Source organism: Mytilus edulis, chromosome 2 (assembly GCF_963676685.1).
Source record: "Mytilus edulis chromosome 2, xbMytEdul2.2, whole genome shotgun sequence".
Taxonomy (NCBI): Eukaryota; Metazoa; Mollusca; class Bivalvia; order Mytilida; family Mytilidae; genus Mytilus; species Mytilus edulis.
The window spans coordinates 20005723-20024643 of record NC_092345.1 but is presented as its reverse complement, the minus strand read 5'-3'; the positions used below and the strand labels follow the sequence as shown (position 1 = coordinate 20024643).

Genomic DNA, 18921 nt, shown 5'->3' with positions numbered 1-18921 from the left:
AACTCCTTCTGATCTGATGGTAATTTGATGTATGGAGTCTTTTACCCTGATGTTTGTTTTGGGTAGTGTTTTAGTTGTTCCTTTTGTGAAGACAGACGCAAATTGCTCCAGTAGAATTTGCGCCTTCTCCTTACTGTCGTTTATGAGCTGTCCATGTTTCTTTAGTGGTGCAACCCCTATATTGTCCTGTTTCCTTGACTTAACATACTTCCAGAAGGGTTTTGTGTTGTTCTTATTCATTCCTTCAATTATAGCGTTGTTAATATAATTGTTTTCTGCTTTCCTAATTTCTCTTTTGCATGTTTTTTGGAAATGGCGGTAGTTTGTCCATGATTTTGTTCTTTTGGCCTGGTTATACAAGTTTTGTTTTTTCTTCAGCATCTTTTTGATCTTTTGTGTTATCCATGGTAGTCTGTTGTTGGACTTGACTATTTTTGATGGTATGTTTTTATCAAGGCTGGCAAATAGGTGTTTCTTGAACATCAGCCATGCTTCGTTGACATTTTGGTTGTTTTGGATGCTGTTGCTTATCTGTGATAATAGTGAATCTAGATCTTTATTCACTTCATCCCAGTTGGCTCTTGCCCAGGTGTAGACTTTCCGAGGATTAGATTTGTAGTAGGAAGGTTTGATGTCCGTATCAGTTATGATGATTGCATGGTCAGAAATACCTGGTATGCTTGTTGATGTTTTCATAAGTGACGGGTTTGATGTGAATACAAGGTCCAGTAGGTTGTTTTCCCTTGTTGGTTCTTCGTGGAATTGTGTAAGGCCAAATTGAGTTGTGATGTTTACGAGCTGTTTTTGAACTTCTGGATCTTGAGCATCTTTCCTAATGGTGAGGTTGTCCCACATTATGTCTGGGCAGTTGAAATCGCCTGCAAGTATGATGTTACTGTTTTTGTTCTCCTCTGTGATTTTTTCCAGAGATTTTTCTAGTTCTTCTAGTTGGGCTTTGTTTCTATGTGGCATGTAGAATGAGCCGATGATTAGGTCTTGGGCTGTTTTTAGTTTGAGCTTTACCCATTCAATTTCACATTTTGTTATGTATTGTGGTTGTTCGGTACTAATCATGCTGTTGTGGACTAGTATGAATACTCCTCCTCCTAAGGTACCCCTGTCATTCCTGAATGATGTGTAGTTATCAGGGAATACTTCAGCAGATTTTATAGCATCTTTAGTCGGATTCTTTCCGGGTTTTACCCCTTTTAGCCAAGATTCTGTGCCAATAATAATATCTGGCTTTGTGTATTGTACACTGAAAATCTAAATTAGTCACGATGACTATTCAGTTAGTCAAATATCAGCCGAAAGGTAGTCAAAAGCATATATGACTACCCACCAAGTCATTATGACTATCTGCATGGTCAATTGACTATGTTAGTGGTCACAGCACCACGTGGTGTAGAGTATCGGTTTTCACGCGCACTCTTTCGCGTTCCCTTTGTTCCATAGATTGTGTAGATGTAAACAAACCAGAAGGCACGGAAACTGTTATTTTGTCAAATAAACCAATTGTTTAAAGTAAGTATGATGTATATATGTTTTAATTCTAACTTACAAAAATTGAATTTAAGAAAAAGAAGTGTATAAATGAAAGTAATATCGGTACATGTTTACGTAACGACAATAAAAAAGGGGGGATATGTATACGGGATATCAATTTTGATACACATACAACGTATTGTCGATTGAAAAGAGTATTTAGCGATATCTTTTTTTTCACCTGAGCAAAAACTGTTAAAAATAAACACTGCAATCGATATTCACAACAATGAATTAAAAACTCAGGGTGGCTGTCAAGATCCTGGTGCTTACATTACAATGCTGTGATATAGGATGGGTAGCTGTGAAGATCCTGGTGCTTACATTACAATGGTGTGTTATAAGATGGGTGGCTGTCAAGATCCTGGTGCTTATATTACAATGTTGTGTTATAAGATGGGTGGCTGTCAAGATCCCGGTGCTTATATCACAACGCTGTGGTATAAGATGGGTGGCTGGCAAGATCCCGGTGCTTACATTACAATGTTGTGGTATAAGATGGGTGGCTGGCAAGATCCCGGTGCTTACATTACAATGTTGTGGTATAAGATGGGTGGCTGTCAAGATTCTGGTGCTTACATTAAAATGTTGTGGTATAAGATGGGTGGCTGTCAAGATCCTGGTGCTTACATTACAATGTTACAATGTTGTGATATATAGGATGGGTGGCTGTCGAGATCACGGTGCTTACATTAAAAATTAATGATATAAGATGTCGAGTGATTAAATCACTAGATCAAAGATTTTAAAATTAGTTTTTTTTTAACTTTTAACATGACTGATATTCTTGTTTATTGTTATATTTTAGCTTCTAAAATGATACAATTATATTTTTCAGCAAATGAAGACATTGTTATTTGTATGAACACAGCTGAGAGATTTTTTACCATAGAGAATACCACACTGACACATGCAGAGTTGATCCCGACAAAATATCTGAAATAAACACTTCAAATTAACAATGAGTTTATAATAAATTTATTTTCTTTATTTGATTTTTAGACTTTAATATATGTCACTGAGTAATAGTTACACACGGAAACTTAAGATATAGGAAGGTTTTGAACATTGAGCACTTTGTGGTCCTATACTATTGTCATTGTTAGTATTGATGCTGTGGTATTTTTAATGATATTATATTCCAGATGTATTTGTCAATCCTATGGAAGAGAAACAACAAAAAGTATAATAACAGAAGAAATGAACCATAACAGAACGAAACGGAATGAAACGCACACAAATTAAATGGTAGAACAAAAAACACAACACAAATTAAAATAACAGTCTAACAGTCGTGACTATTCACAGTAATCATGTTGACTAACCAACATGGTCACTTCCGACTATTTCAATGAGTCATATGGACTGCATTCAATTGTCAAACTGACAAATGTGCATAGTCAATTGAACAATCCAATTCGTCATAACGAGTATGACATATAGTCATTTTGACTTCCTAACATAGTCATAATGACCACCCTACTCCGTCAAATGTGACTAACCATCTAGTCAAACGACTAAGAGCATAGTCAAAATGATTAAAGTGCATTGTCATCTAGAGGACAGTCAAAATGACTAATTAAATTGGTCAAATTGACTAATTTAGATTTTCAGTGTAATGTTGTTTTGAATTCTGAGGTTTTATCTTTGATGCTTCTACAGTTTACCGTCATGATTCTGAGGTTTCTTTTATTGGTGATGTTAAAGGGTGGTGGTGTTGTGTCCTTTATGCTGTTTCTTGTACTGTTTGCAACTGACCGATTTTTGGTAATTGATTTGTCTTTTGGACTACTTGTTACAAGTGGACTAAATGATGAAGAAAAGGTGTCCATAAAGCTGAGATCTGTTGTTAGAGGTTCGTAATAGCTTATGTTTTCAATCTCGTATGCATGGTAAGTGAATGAGGATACATTTAGGCTGTCACATTTGCAGCACATCCATTGCACGTTTGATCTTTGTAGAAGTTCGTAATCTGTCGTGCACAGTTCGATGCATGAGCGGTGGTGCCATATGCTGCAACAATCGCAACATACTCCCTCTGTTGACCATGTAACGGGTCTTTCACACAAACCACATGGGAAGACGTTTGCTGTTTTTGGACCTGGATTTGATTCAATGTCACCTGATAGTAGTATGATGAGCAGTGCTGTTGTTAAGTTTTGCCTTGCATGTATTGGTAATGATATTGGCCTTCTTCCGCTATGATGTAATTTCGGGTTTAGCAAGTTGACTAGATTTTGTTTTGTTGACCCTGTATGTGCATTTATGATATGCAGGGCTAATGAGCTGGCTAGGAAAAGTAACAGTGTATACTTCATGTTGTAACTAATATAGCAAGGGAGATCCTTACTGATTGTTGTTGTTATGAGGTTTTATCAGTATGTACAATGTAGCAAGGGAAATCCTTACTGATTGTTTCTGTTGTGTTGGTCCAATGTAGCAAGGGAGATCCTTACTGATCGGTTAAGTTGCATGTAAAATGTAGCAAGGGAAATCCTTACTGATTTTGTCTTGAAGTGGCGGTCCAATGTAGCAAGGGATATCCTTACTGCCGAGTTTGGATTGTTTAAAGTTTATGTTTAATAGATATAGCAAGAGTAATCCTTACTGCTTAACATGATTTGGATGAATGAGTTGATTAGAACACTAAATATATACACTTATCAAGGAAAAAACTGCCAAAAATATACAAAACTGGTGAATAAAACCCAGCGATATGGATTCCACCTGGAACATTAAAAAAATCACATATTCTTAAAAATAGAGAGCATTTCATATTATTTTTTTTTTTTGCTTAATTACTTTATTATGGTATTTTTTATTTTGCTGTACATATATTTATTCTGCGGTGATATTTATTATTGTTGTTCGCTGGTCGCTAATAATGCGATAATAAAGTTATAAAAGATTTCCCACCAAGAGCCTCTTCAGAGCCTGAGGTGAAATGATTGCTCCCTTACCGTCAATTTACTCGGTCAGGGAACCAGTCAAAACAGTAACTTCCGGTTTTACGTGGAACTGCCATAGTGGAAATTCTGCCGGTTGTACACAAATTATAGTTATTTACGAGTAACAGAATCATCTTATGGCATTATGTTGACGAAATTTGAAACCAAATCTGCAAGAGTGAAAGGTGAATGAAAGCATTTTTTTTGTCCAAAAGGCTTTATTTTCCAGTTACAAGGTGTAGACGCTTTAAAATGTGACAAAACTTCATAAAATCATAGACACAGGCATATTTTTCTATCTTACAAATTATATATCATCGACATCCGATGATTACACATTGTCTGCATACGTGGACTATTTAGAAAATTTGACCCATTTATTAAACGAAATATGATCTTCAATCTTTTTTCTTGATGACACCTGGGGTAATCTCTCTTATAAATTATTCGCTTTTGTAAATTAAAATCACTAATGTATTTTATTTATGTGCTTTGAAAATATCAATATACACAATGAATATGTTGTCTTATCAAATATCAATACTGTTGCAGGTCATAATTTAAAGATGGTATATTTTGATATATTATAAATATTGATTCACTAATAGGGGTTTGTCTTTTCACCACCGAACATCACTGCACACCGCCTACCACCACCGAACACTCCAAAAGACCACTAAACTTTAAGGAAAACAGTAATGTTTCACAAAACAAATCAATTAAATTATGTAATATTATTCCCATTTCTCATGTTTTTTCATATTTTTATGTGCATTTTTAGTGATTTTATTATTAAAGTTGAGAATCAAATTTAAAAAAAGGCTGCCATGTTTGATGGTGTTCAGTGCTAAAAAAGACCTACCGCACTCATAGGGTCTTTGCCTCAGAAATAAACACATATTCTAAAACCAGTTGTTGGCATGATACAGGTTGTGTTCTTCTCGTAGATTTTATGATGGTTTGATACAAAACCTACATCTACATCATTGAAATGCAAAGGGTTTAAGACCCATCACGCAAGTACTAATTAAGTCATTCAATATGGTGCTCATTAAAAAAATATTTACATGTGTGAAATTTCGCCTTTTCAGAATCTAAATGACTATGGGTAATCTCATCTGTTTGTTAGTTTATGTATCATTGTCATTGTGCTAAATGTTTTTTTTGTTACCTATTCCTACAATGTACGTATTGATGTTTAAGGCTGTTGATATCACACTTAGTTGAAACTGTATGTTTGCTATTTCAGGTCTTACTTTTCATCCTAAGAGACCATGGGTGCTGACAAGTTTATTCAATGGTGTTATCCAGTTATGGGACTACAGAATGTGTACATTGATCGACAAGTTTGATGAACATGATGGTAATACATTATACCTTTTATAGTACCAGTGTTCTCCCCAGGCCGTTTTAGCACAGCACTTTTCAGCGCTATTGCAATTCCCCGCTGTCCTATTGCACTGACCGCAGCGCTATCCAACGCAACGGCGTCGCTATATTTTTTTCAAATTTCCCGCTTATTTTTCACTTCGGATCACGTGATCGACTGGTTTACGATTTTTGAATGAATTATTTCCGTTGTATTAAAGTAACTTCACAGGACCAGTCTAATAAATTTTACAAAAATGGCGTTTTTGGAAGATCAAAATAAACAAAGATTTCAGAATACAGATTTCAACATTGACATCGATTTTTTTAATTTAAAGAAAATATAGAGGCATATATGAATGAAATGTGATGAAATGAATTGACCGCATTTCCTGACGTCACTCACAAACTTGTTTTACGAACTTTGAACAAACGATCATTTTAAAAACGATCAAACACAGGGGTTTGTTACAAATTATTTGCAGGGTTTACTATCCATACGAACCCCGAAAATGACCAAGTCTTTTAAATATTAATTATCCCCTATTCGAACTTATAATTTAGTCAGAAATTCTTCCATTTGATAACAATTTGAGAGGATATGATTAGCAAAACAAACCCCAAGCTGATACGACTTGAGAAATTTTACTTTCTCGATGTCCAGCTTGGATGAGGCCATTTAAATATTATAAAACGTTTAGGTCATAAAAATGAGAAATCTTTATGCTAAAAAATGTCAATTCCTGTCAAACGTCGTAAGGTAAACAGTACACTGCTACAGTTTGTTACAAAACCAAACAGAAGCTGACAATGACTTTATTGTTGGTCCTACATGTTCTGCAACATTACCTGATGGTGCTAAGAAATCTTGGCACAGGCAGTCTGGTGTAGATCCATCATAGAAAAAGACTCTTCCTTCAGTTTTATACATAGATAGTATGAGGATTTAATATATGAATTTACAATGGAGAAAAAAAGACTCTTCAGACTTCTATATCCAGACAATAACATTAACAAACAAAGCATCATTAAGGGATACACTGTAACTTCCATGAGCATGACAAGGACATCATAACAAGAGGAAATATCAACAGCATGATATAATAAAAACACATAACAAATCAATTACAAACAAACCGAGCGCCGCGATAAAGTTACTGAGAATTGTCGAAAATTACGCGCTTACCACAGCGCTATCAAAAAATCCTGGGGAGAACACTGAGTACAATGTAGTATTACATAATTATATTTTTTCCACTAGTCTTACAACTGTACTTTCATTTTATAAAAGGTTAACCAACACCTGAAGTGGTAATCGTGCAGTTTTGTAATAGTGGGGGGATACCGAGAGGTATTCACAGTTGTCTTTCACTAGATAAGTAAAATAAAACGAAAATTAAGACAACAACACCCATCAATTACTGCATGGTAAGAGTTTATTCAGGTCAACAGATTTCACAATCAACTGTACTTTAATTTGGATGCATATCTTTAGTACTATAGAAGATTTAAAGAATAAACAGAAAAGATAAAAGTATTTATCAATTAAAAACTTAATTTCAATAAAAAAAAACTATTATTTTTAGTCATTTTCATCATATTCATTACTTCTCTTAAATAATTTAACAAATGGGAGTAACTTAAATCAATGAACTGAATCATTGACATAGCAGTTGTATAAATTGATTGTAACATGTCACATGTACTTACAGGTCCGGTAAGAGGAATATGTTTTCATAGTCAGCAACCATTGTTTGTATCTGGTGGTGATGATTATAAAATTAAGGTTTGTAATGTAAACAAATAATAATGTTTTAAGGTGGTACCTAACACTACAGGGAGATAACTCTGTAAAATCAGCTAAACGTTTTAATTACGTTGTGTTGTTACGGGAATATTAAGCTTCTCAATGATCAAAATAAGTGTTTGTCAAACTGCTATATAACCAGTGTAATTTTTCTGATAAAACGGTTGGTTCAAATTTTTTGAAATTTCTATATTTTTGTAAAAGGGTCAAAGTAAATACTTTGTCAAAATTTTAAGAAAATTAAACGAGCCAAATTGATTTTAGTTAAAGTGTTGGGTACCACCTTAATAAAAAAATATTAGTCGTGGAAAAAAGATAGGTAATGATTTTATGGGAAATGTTACTAGATTTGTTAAGTTTGCAGAATTTTATTTTATAAGTTGAGAGAGAGAAAGTAAAGTAACACTGTTACTGTTTGAAAGTAATAATCGATGTGGTATGATTGCCAATGAGATAACTATTTGTATGTTTGTATGTACACTATTGAAAAAATTGTAGAAATTGTATAATCTTGTATCAGATATTAAGTAAACTTTAGGCAATGATTGCTTCATATACTACACAAGGGACATTTTATGTTTGTATGCACATGTATAAAAAAAATTACAGATTTCTAACAAGGTTTTAACATATTTTTCTTTTCAGGTTTGGAACTACAAACAGAAAAGGTGTCTATTTACTTTACTTGGTCATCAAGATTATATAAGAACAACATTCTTTCATCATGTAAGATTTCATACATAAATACAAGTTCTTTTGTATGTCATTGAAACTAGTATACAACATGTACAATTCATGTATAAATTTTCCTAAATTGGAAATCTGAAAAAGGAATAGATTTCAATATGAGTACTTTATGTACTTGAAATTGAGCAATTTTACTTTTTTCTTTCCATAGTAATGATGCTGGATAAAGTTTAAGATATTAAAATGCAAAGTTTTCGAATGGTTATTGAGAAATCCTTACTGTATCATCTGTTTAAATTGCTGTTAGGATAACAAAACCTCGGATTCAGTAAAAAAATTGATTTGTTAAAAAATGCATTTTTTTTTAGTTTATCAGACAGTACAATAGATTCATACTCTAGATTAGTGACACTTTGATAAAATAAACTATTTCGAAATACATTGGAATAGTGTAGTTTAATTATTCTTAATCATATTATGTTGCTTTGATAATTATAGAATAACATTGAAGAATTAAAATAGAGAAAAATATTCAACGAGTGACCGAATAACACATTAATTCACGAATGCGCATGAGTTAATTATCAGTGTTGTTCAGTCACGAGTTGAATATTTTTCGATATTTGAATTCTTCGATTAGTTATTCTTTTTATTACATTGGCAAATGGCTCTTTTTTTATGAAATTAATGTAGAAAATGTAAGGAACTATATGTTTTTCCTACGCATGTTTTGATCTGACGTTATCGCATCTTGACAACGCCTATTGTTGTGTGACGTCAGAGAGTGAAATTATCAGTTTTTATTTGACTGGGAAATCAATGTAATTCATTGTAACCAATGTAATAAATGACTTTAATATTTCAGGAATATCCTTGGATATTGAGTGCTTCAGATGATCAGACAATCAGAGTATGGAACTGGCAATCAAGAACCTGTGTTTGGTAATATTAACTTCTAGGATGCATACTGTGGATTAATTCGTTACACAATGTGCTAGTGACCTAATACGGTATATATTGGGTAGGTAAATTTCATATGGGGTGAGAGCGAAACTCGAATCCCCATATGGAATTTACTGACCCCATATATACTGTATTACGTCACTAGCACACTGTGTAACGAATTTATCTTACCAATTATCTTAATGTGTAAAATTTAGACTTGTGATCTATCAAAATGAGCAAGCCAAACTTCAATACTGTTAGCATTAAGAAACTACTTCCATTGATCCTACAAGAACAATAGCCAACGATAACAACTTGTTAGCTTAAATGTGTTAAATGAATTTAATTCAATCTTAATCATCAATTTCTTCGTCTGTTGAAACCTTTAAGATTTTTTCTCAGTTCCGTTTTGTTTTTATAAAGGGATGTAACACCACTACTAACCGTGTATGAAATAAGCCCCACCTCCCTACTACCTAATAAGGAATATAAAGGGATGTAACTCCACTACTAACCATGTATGAAATAAGCCCCGCCTCCCTACCAACCTAATATCAAATATACACGGTCTTCACACAGACGCTTTTAACCAATCATATTCCTAGAAATGTATAGGAGGTAAGATAAATTTAATTATTCAACAAATTACAAATTATATAAAGGAAAATATACAGACTTTGCCAAACCCATGAAATTAGATATCTATGAAAATGCAAGTTTTTCTTAATCAACGAAATTGGTACCCACAAAAATAAATGAATCCATAGTAATCCATTTATTTGAACTCTGCTGGATAGTTGGTCTCATTGCCATTAACTCTAAACCAATTAATTTCACTAAGCGATTTATTCTTAAGTGCAATTTATTTTCGCTTCACAAAAGAAGAAAACAAATGGGAATATTAACTTGGGCAAATGATAAAAACCTTGATCCTATCTAACAAACATCAAAAATATTTCACCTTATTGCTCTTCTGCACTGACATGGGATAAAATAATTGTCAATCAATCAATTTAACTTAATATGGATAATTCAATAGGTCAAACATAAATCATAATTACAAACTGTACAGATATAAAAAGAGAGATTTACATTAAAGTTGTCTGTAAAACTATAGAATATTATTTGAAAGAAGTATTTTGCTAATAAGAAGAATATTTTTTCCATTTACAGTGTATTGGCAGGACACAGTCATTTTGTAATGTGTGCACAGTTTCATCCATCTGAGGACTTAATAGTGTCAGCCTCCCTTGACCAGACTGTTAGAGTATGGGACATATCAGGTATATATTGTATAAGACATTTTTTGATTAATGTGTTGGAGACATCAGGTAAATATTATGAAAGACATTTCTGAGTTGAAAAACTGGTAGGGTGTATCAGTTAAATTTTCTTTATGACAGGTGCACTTGACTCCAATCTTAATTGACTAGGATTGTCAGTTTTCCTATCAAAGGTCATGGTTTTTACAGGCACTCTGGCTTCCTCCACCAATAAAAACTGACAGCCAGGAAATAGCCCAAAAGTAGAGCTGAAAAGTGGCGTTTAAATATTAACAATCAATCAATCTCATCAGGTATAATTATATTAGACATTTCTGAGTTGAAAAACTTGTGGAACAGATCAGGTAAATTTCATATTTGACTTTTCAAAGTTGAAAAACAATTGGGACACTTCATGTATAAATCATAGACATGTGTAACTTGGAAAAAATGTAGGACACATACTGTGGATTAATTTATTTTCGTGGGTACCAATTTTCGTGGATTCATGGAAACTTGTATATTCGTGGATATTTAATTTCGTGGTTTTACCGAAGTCTGCATACAGCTTTGTAAAATTTGTCATTCGTTGAACATCTAATTTCGTGGTTTGCCTGTATCAAAGAAATCAACGAAAATTGGTATCCCACGAATAATAATGAATCCACAGTAAGTTTTGTGCAATGTAGGACATTTATAAGTTCAAAACTTTTAGGACAAATCTTTGTTGAAAATGTGGGACACGTCCTGTATTTTTAGTAAAAGACATTTCTAAGATGGAACAGTAATAGTGATATCAGATATATCGTATACAATAGAAGATAATTTAAGTTGAAAAAAATATAGTACACTTCAGGTATATTTTTTATATAAGATATACCTGATTGTAAAAATAGTGCCTATTCAAATTGGTTTTTTTTTATAGAAAATATATATTATCTTTACTAACAGTTATTTGATCTTTCTGCACCTATAAATTGGTTGTACTTATTTCTTCACTTGAGTTTAATTTTTGTACATTATAAGTCTTTAATGGTTTTTGTTCTGTTTCTCATCCACATCTATAAAAAGAAAAAAACATTCAAAACACTTTGAGTAAAATTAGTTATATATTTGCACCTGTGGAATTGATACTCCTTCAATTAAAAACATCTACAGCATTCTTTGTTTTGATTGGATAACGTCACTAATTTTCATGGCATCAAAACGTATATGCAAGGGCAGACGATGTAGGACAGATTTTAAATATATTAATTGATGTTATTTTCTGTCAGTTTCATTAGAATGGAGATAACATTATTGTATTTTAAGCTCTGATGGCATTAATTTGTCATATGAAGGATGCAAATACATGTTTACTGGCTCTGCTAACGAGTTGCCAGAAATCTTTTAAAGGAGTAGGTTCAGTAAGGGCCATATTTGGCCCTGATTATAAAATTGAATGGTACAAGATAAAATATGTTGTAAGTTGTCTTAAGACATGCGAGAAAGTAAAATTGAACTATTTGTGTCAAAGTTTTATTCGAAAGCATTGATTTCTACATCCAAAATATGTCAAAATAAGAGATTTTGACGAAATTTGACAAAATTTGCCAGATTTCAACCAAATTTAGGACCAGGAAACATAGAGCGCAGGGGTCGACAAACTTAATATTCAAATTAATCATGCAAAATGTCATTACAAACATTGTGTTCAAAGATCTTTTTTGTCGACGTATGCGCTCCATGTTTCCTGTCAAATAATCGATGCAAAATTTACCAATTTTCATTAATTTTTTGTGGAAAATAAAAATGAGTACTGTTTGTGACGTCATCAGAAGAACACAGGGACATACATTTTAAACAAAAAGGCTAATTTCCTATGTAATCAATGTATTAGCTATGATTCATTGTGATATTAGTCAATAAATACTAATTTGAAATTTAAGTTAAAAAAGAGGGCCATTTTAGGCCCTTATCGAACCTACTCCTTTGGGACCATCAAATCTCCAATTGATGCTGTCAGAACTTAAAATACAATACAGTTATCTCCTACGTATTATTCTTATAGACATATCTAAACCACATAAGTAGTCTTGTTTGTTTCAACTAATGTTTGTTTAATACTTTTAGGCTTTGGTACCGTATAGAACAGTTAGTCTTTATTGAATATGTTATTATATCAGAATACATTTGTACATGTACAATATTATCATACTACATAGAGACAAGTATCTTTTCTGTGAGGAAAGATCACTAAGTTGTTTATATAGTGTATGAATCATTTGGTTTAAAGATGGCGTTTGTTTAAGAATGGTCACATAGATTTAATTTCATGAATTATTTTGGACAGGTATACTCAAAATTACACTCAGTAATTTCAGATTTAAGTGTAGATAAATGCATGTGCAATATAATTCTAGTTCAGATTTTATGTTAAAGATTGAGTGTGTCATTATTGTAAACAAAATAGTGCATGTACAATATAACTCTTGTTCAGAATTTACATTACAGTTTTAGCGATTTCTTTTTCAATCTATTTGACTGACTAAATGATTTGGAGTGGAAGGACGTTTGATTTGCACAAGGTGTTGTCATAACACATTTGGTTGCAATTAGTGTTTGCATATTCTGTCTGTCACTTGTTTCAGCTGTTTTTGTTTACTTTGCTGTAATTCTTTGCTTTTTCTTCTAGGGATGGTTGCCAAAAGTGCAAGCGGGGAGGGTGAGATTTCTAATTGTCCTGTGGTGTCGGAATGAAATTGATTAATATATGCTATGAATGTGAATTGTCCAAAAAATGGCGGTAGTTGGATGTCTCAAATTTCAATATCATTTATAGTCAATGAATTACCTCTGAATAATTATTTTAAAGAATTGAATGGGTTAATTTGTTTATAAGGGCTAATAAGATTTGGGAGAAGGTGTCCAAATGAAGTGAACCCCTACTATATTTCAGCGTACTCGACCCAGATAAATTACTCCATTCCAACCTCTTATATCGCTCCTGATCCCTCAAAACGTAAACTTATATTTAAAAGAAATCCTGCTTTAAATCTTAATTCATACTCTTACCAATCTTTTGCCCTGGTTTCCTTCAAGATGAGAGAATAAAAAGATCTTTTGTATGGAATTTTTATTCTTTAGAAATTTATGATAAGACATATTTAAACTACCAAAATTATTTAGATTCTTTTAAAACCTTGTTTTATAAGTATTTTCATCAATGATTATATTTTATTGAAATAACAGTGAATCATTGAAGAAAATGTGAATCATTGAAGAAAATGTGAATGTGTTTGAGAGATTTTGCATGTTTGTTGTTATGCTAGCTTCCTTCAATGTGTATATTTAATAAAGCCTCCCTCACCTGATTTCCTTAGTGAAAATAAAATTTGCTAGGGAAGAATCTTGCCATATATTAAATAAAAACAATACCAGCATCCTAATTATACATTTTAACAAATTCAGACCAGAATGCATTGCTAAAATGTACCTTAAAACATAAATAATGTGCCACATCTAACCATATATTAAAGTTTCACAGTTTCATGTCTTTGACACAGATTTGTAAAAATCTGTTATATTTTATCATAGTCTTTAAATTAATGTAGATTTGACAGAGAAAATATCATTCCAGGGGCAACACTTTAGATTTTAACCTCAAAAGTAAAACAAAATATAAAAAAATTAGTTATTTAAGTCAATTTCTAGTTTGTCTTCAAACAAGAATTTGAAGATCAAAGATATCTCAGTTGTTTTCAAGTGAAAAGTTACAAAAGACTTTAGTTTTTACAAATTTAGCAATTTTTTTACTAATTGGTTTAAATTGTAATAATTGAGATGTAAAATACAAATGCTTTTCAATTCTTATTTTTACAGAATTTGGTGTAAACATTGTATCAACATTTTTGACTCATTTGGTTCTCTTTTTGAAACGTTAGATGCCTTAGAAATTTTTCCAACAAATAAATTAAGGAAGTTGGTGTAGTTCTTTAATTGTTCAGTGTACTTATTTAAAAAATATATATTTTTTTCTTCTATATTTGCTATTTTAGGAGCAAAAAAATAGTATCACCAAACAATTATACTTCAAGATTCCATTTATGATAATTTAACACTACCTTAAAAATTTATAACTGCAGAACTGATTTGACTCATGAAAATTACATGTTTTTTGCTCTCATCTCATAATGAAAAAGAAACACAAACAGATATTCGCCTTTAATAATCCTTCCTAGTATATAAATCCATGGTCAATGCTAGTACATATCATGATATGGATGAAGTTTGTTATGCTAGATCATGATAGTCTATTTGCATCCTGCTATGATGACTTGAAAGCATGATTTCTCTATAACTTGGCAGGGTGATTTCTATTTGTTAGTTGTACAGAATTAAACTGAGTATTTAAAATGTTTACAATTTTGCTTGAACATGATAATCAAATGCACCAGTTTTACATTACAAACAAGCTTAAGATTTAGTGAATTTCAGATACATAGTAACTTTGTATTAAGTATTTTAATTGCATACCTAGTCTGTTTTGAAAATTAAATATATTCCTGGTCCTCATCCTATATATCAATTTTTATTTAATTTTTTTATTTAATATTTTTATGAGCACTGCATCTGATAAAATTTCATTAATGGATCTGTTATCAAAATAAATGGTCTAGGAATAGCAGAAACAAGAAAGTGGCTAGCTTAGGATGTTTTGTTATACTAACTATAGATAATCACTGCATGTTAGTTGCTAGAGAGGTTGTAAATTTTTCACCAGGGAGGCATCATTTCAGGGATCCATAAAGAGGCTATTTATTATTTGTTATGATTTGACTTTTATTCCAGGTCTGAGGAAGAAGAATGTATCACCTGGACCATCAAGTATTGAGGACAGATTAAGAGCCACAGGACAGACAGATTTATTTGGAATGTCTGATGCTGTTGTAAAACATGTCCTTGAAGGTCATGACAGGGGAGTTAACTGGGCAGCTTTTCATCCTACACTCCCCCTGATTGTATCAGGAGCAGACGACAGACAAGTCAAGTTATGGAGAATGAATGGTGATTAAATATATGTTCAAGTATACGATTGGATTTTTTTCTCGGGATACTATTATTTTTATGCCCCACCTACGATAGTAGAGGGGCATTATGTTTTCTGGTCTGTGCGTCCGTTCGTCTGTCCGTCCGTTCATTCGTCCGTTCGTTCGTCCGTCTGTCCCGCTTCAGGTTAAAGTTTTTGGTCAAGGTAGTTTTTGATGAAGTTGAAGTCCAATCAACTTGAAACTTAGTACACATGTTCCTTATGATATGATCTTTCTAATTATAAAGCCAAATTTAACTTTTGACCCAAATTTCACGGTCCACTGAACATAGAAAATGAAAGTGCGAGTTTCAGGTTAAAGTTTTTGGTCAAGGTAGTTTTTGATGAAGTTGAAGTCCAATCAACTTGAAACTTAGTACACATGTTCCCTGTGATATAATCTTTCTAATTTTAATGTCTAATTATATTTTTACCCAATTTCACGGTCCATTGAACATGGAAAATGATAGTGCGAGTGGGGCATCCGTGTACTTTGGACACATTATTGTTTGTATTTGTGAACCACAAAATCAGAAAGCCGGGAGCATATAATATTTCCTCATTCCATGTAAATAGATGAATTCACAGTATTTTATCGAAAAAGGTGTCACAAACATAATTCCTAGAAAAATAATAGACTAAATTGAACTCTTTTCCTGTTTCAGGCTAAAACATTTATAAATTTGAAGAACATATATAATTTTTGTTATAAAATTAAATTATTTTGCAATACAAACACTTTAGATTTTCTCAAATATTTAAATTGAAGTTTAAAAAATACACCTTTGCAGTGCCATTTATTGGAGTTACTAGCTCATCTCCTTTCTTTTATTGTATTATTCTGTTTCATTATAATAAAATAACATTCAAAACATTATATTTTACAGATGCTAAAGCCTGGGAGGTAGACACATGCAGAGGACATTACAACAATGTCTCCTGTTGTACTTTCCATCCAAGACATGAGCTTATACTTAGTAACTCAGAGGACAAGAGTATTCGGGTCTGGGATATGAGCAAAAGGTTTGTATAAAGTGTGTTTTTATATCAAACAAAACTCAGTAAACATAGTTTTGACATTAATAAGATATCTGATGGTTACATACTTGATATCTTATATATATCATATTTAATTGTTTAATTCTGTTCTTTTCTGGAGTTTTCTGGACTACTTAATTTAAGCTTTTGATATGAACATAGGAGTTGTGTACATTCAGAATGCTTGGACTACTTAATTTAAGCTTTTGATATGATCATAGGAGTTGAGTACATTCAGAATGCTTGAATTTTGCATTTTTAACCAGATTTTAGAAGTAAAAATCGATTATCGATTATGAGATGTATAGTGGGCAGGTTCTACCTCTGCATGAAAATCCAGAATTGTTTAATTTTAACAACAAAAAATATTTCTTTTCAAAAATCAAACTTTATTAAACAGGACTGGAGTACAGACTTTCCGTAGAGAACATGATAGATTTTGGATAATGGCTGCTCATCCAACTCTGAACTTGTTTGCTGCTGGTCATGACAGTGGAATGATTGTGTTCAAGCTTGAACGAGAACGTCCAGCACATGCAGTTCACAACAATATAGTGTACTATGTTAAAGACAAATACCTTAGGAAACTGGACTTTAGCACTTCAAAGGATGGTGCAGTCATGCAGATCAGAGGGTATGTAGATATACTGTGTACTCATTTATTTTCGTGGGTACCAATTTTGAACTTATGTTTTTATTGTTGCCAAGAATAAAGTGTTTTGAAAGTATTCAGTCTCCAGTTGAAAACTAATATGAACAATAAATGAAAAGAACTTGATAAATTTGGTATAATGACCTACACTAATTTTAAGATCATTTCATATTAAACATACCACTAAAATAGTAAATATGTAAAACTATCAAGTTTGACTTGCAATCTTTACTTTTTTCTACAGTTTGAATTAAATGTTATTTTACATGGAATCATCTCGCAATCCTGCTTTGTTTTAATGTTTAATTTTTTTTATGTTATTTTTCAGGGGAAGCAGATCTCCAGTTTATAGTATGTCCTACAACCCAGCAGAGAATGCTGTCCTGCTTTGTACAGTAAGTTCATGAATGTTGTAAGGTTTATATTTAGGAGGGGCTAGATGGGGCTACAATTTATATTTAGGAGGGGCTAGATGGGGCTACAGTTTATATTTAGGAGGGGCTAGATGGGGCTACAGTTTATATTTAGGAGGGGCTAGATGGGACTCTAGAGAATAATGAGCAAAAGGTACAGAAACATGGACCAACAATTTAAAGATTAGAGAAGAATAGGACCAAAAACGCAAAAAAAAAATAGAGAATAACGGGGGGCTAAAATATAACAAATAGAGATAAATGTGCAAAATTTATACAGAAGTGAGAAAAATCGGTTAAAACAAAATTTAAGAAAAATGCAGAATTAAAGCCCCCCCCCCCCTTTTTACAGATGTACTTGTACTAACAACCATGGTAGAAGGATATTTTGAGGTTTTATAGATTTATGATGATGCAAGGGAAAGCTTATCCCAAATCTTCTTCAACTTTTGCTATCAGTAACTAACTTAAATTTGGTCAACATGTCATTAGAATATAGTTTACTCACAGTATTCATGAAGAAGATTTTTTTTTCACAAACATAGAACATTTGTACTAAATTTATTTTTATCAATGGGTTTTGATTAGAATAATGCAAAGTTAATTTGATTTAATATTTTCAGAGAACACAGGTTGTAGAAAACTCTACCTATGATTTATATCCTATACCAAAGGATAGTGATTCACAGAACCCAGATTGTAAGTCATACAAATGATTATTACTGTTATTAAAGATACTGATCATTTATTTTGAAACTTTTAATAGGTCAAGGTCAAAACAATATATGTTGTTATAATTTTCAATAATTGCAAGAATTTAACTAAATTGTTTGTAAAAGCTGACATTGTCATGATTTTAGTGAATAACTTGGGGTAAAACAAGGAAATAAAAGACAGAACATAATCATGAAAGCAGAGTCAAAATTTACAGGGGTCCTTGTTCATCTAAATATCTTAAACTTTGTGTTGTCCATCTGACATACACCATATATATGTATTACTGATACCTCACTATTGCAGCTCTTAATGATTTTTATGGATTTATAAATGATTTTTATGAATTTATAAATGTTATTTTCTTTAGCTCCTGATGGAAAGAGATCAGCTGGACTGACCGCTGTATGGGTTGCCCGGAACAGATTTGCAGTCCTAGACAAAACTCACAGTGTAAGTGACTTGATATTTAAG

At 32.2% G+C, this 18921-nt stretch overlaps 1 protein-coding gene across 2 annotated transcripts in view; it reads left to right on the top strand.

Moving 5' to 3' along the window:
- The first annotated feature begins 4514 nt into the window (after positions 1 to 4514).
- Positions 4515 to 18921, top strand: part of LOC139511674 (coatomer subunit alpha-like) — a 30307-nt gene continuing 15900 nt past the window's right edge. The window contains exons 1-13 of one of the 2 annotated variants that reach the window (XM_071298676.1): positions 4515 to 4678; positions 5743 to 5856; positions 7574 to 7647; positions 8314 to 8394; positions 9221 to 9297; positions 10474 to 10583; positions 13237 to 13266; positions 15393 to 15608; positions 16518 to 16653; positions 17069 to 17302; positions 17649 to 17715; positions 18357 to 18432; positions 18818 to 18900. In XM_071298676.1, coding sequence (XP_071154777.1) covers positions 4639 to 4678; positions 5743 to 5856; positions 7574 to 7647; positions 8314 to 8394; positions 9221 to 9297; positions 10474 to 10583; positions 13237 to 13266; positions 15393 to 15608; positions 16518 to 16653; positions 17069 to 17302; positions 17649 to 17715; positions 18357 to 18432; positions 18818 to 18900 — 1338 coding nt within the window. In that variant the 5' untranslated portion in view covers positions 4515 to 4638. The remainder of the gene's footprint in view (positions 4679 to 5742; positions 5857 to 7573; positions 7648 to 8313; positions 8395 to 9220; positions 9298 to 10473; positions 10584 to 13236; positions 13267 to 15392; positions 15609 to 16517; positions 16654 to 17068; positions 17303 to 17648; positions 17716 to 18356; positions 18433 to 18817; positions 18901 to 18921) is intronic. The other variant, XM_071298677.1, reaches the window with a different exon arrangement.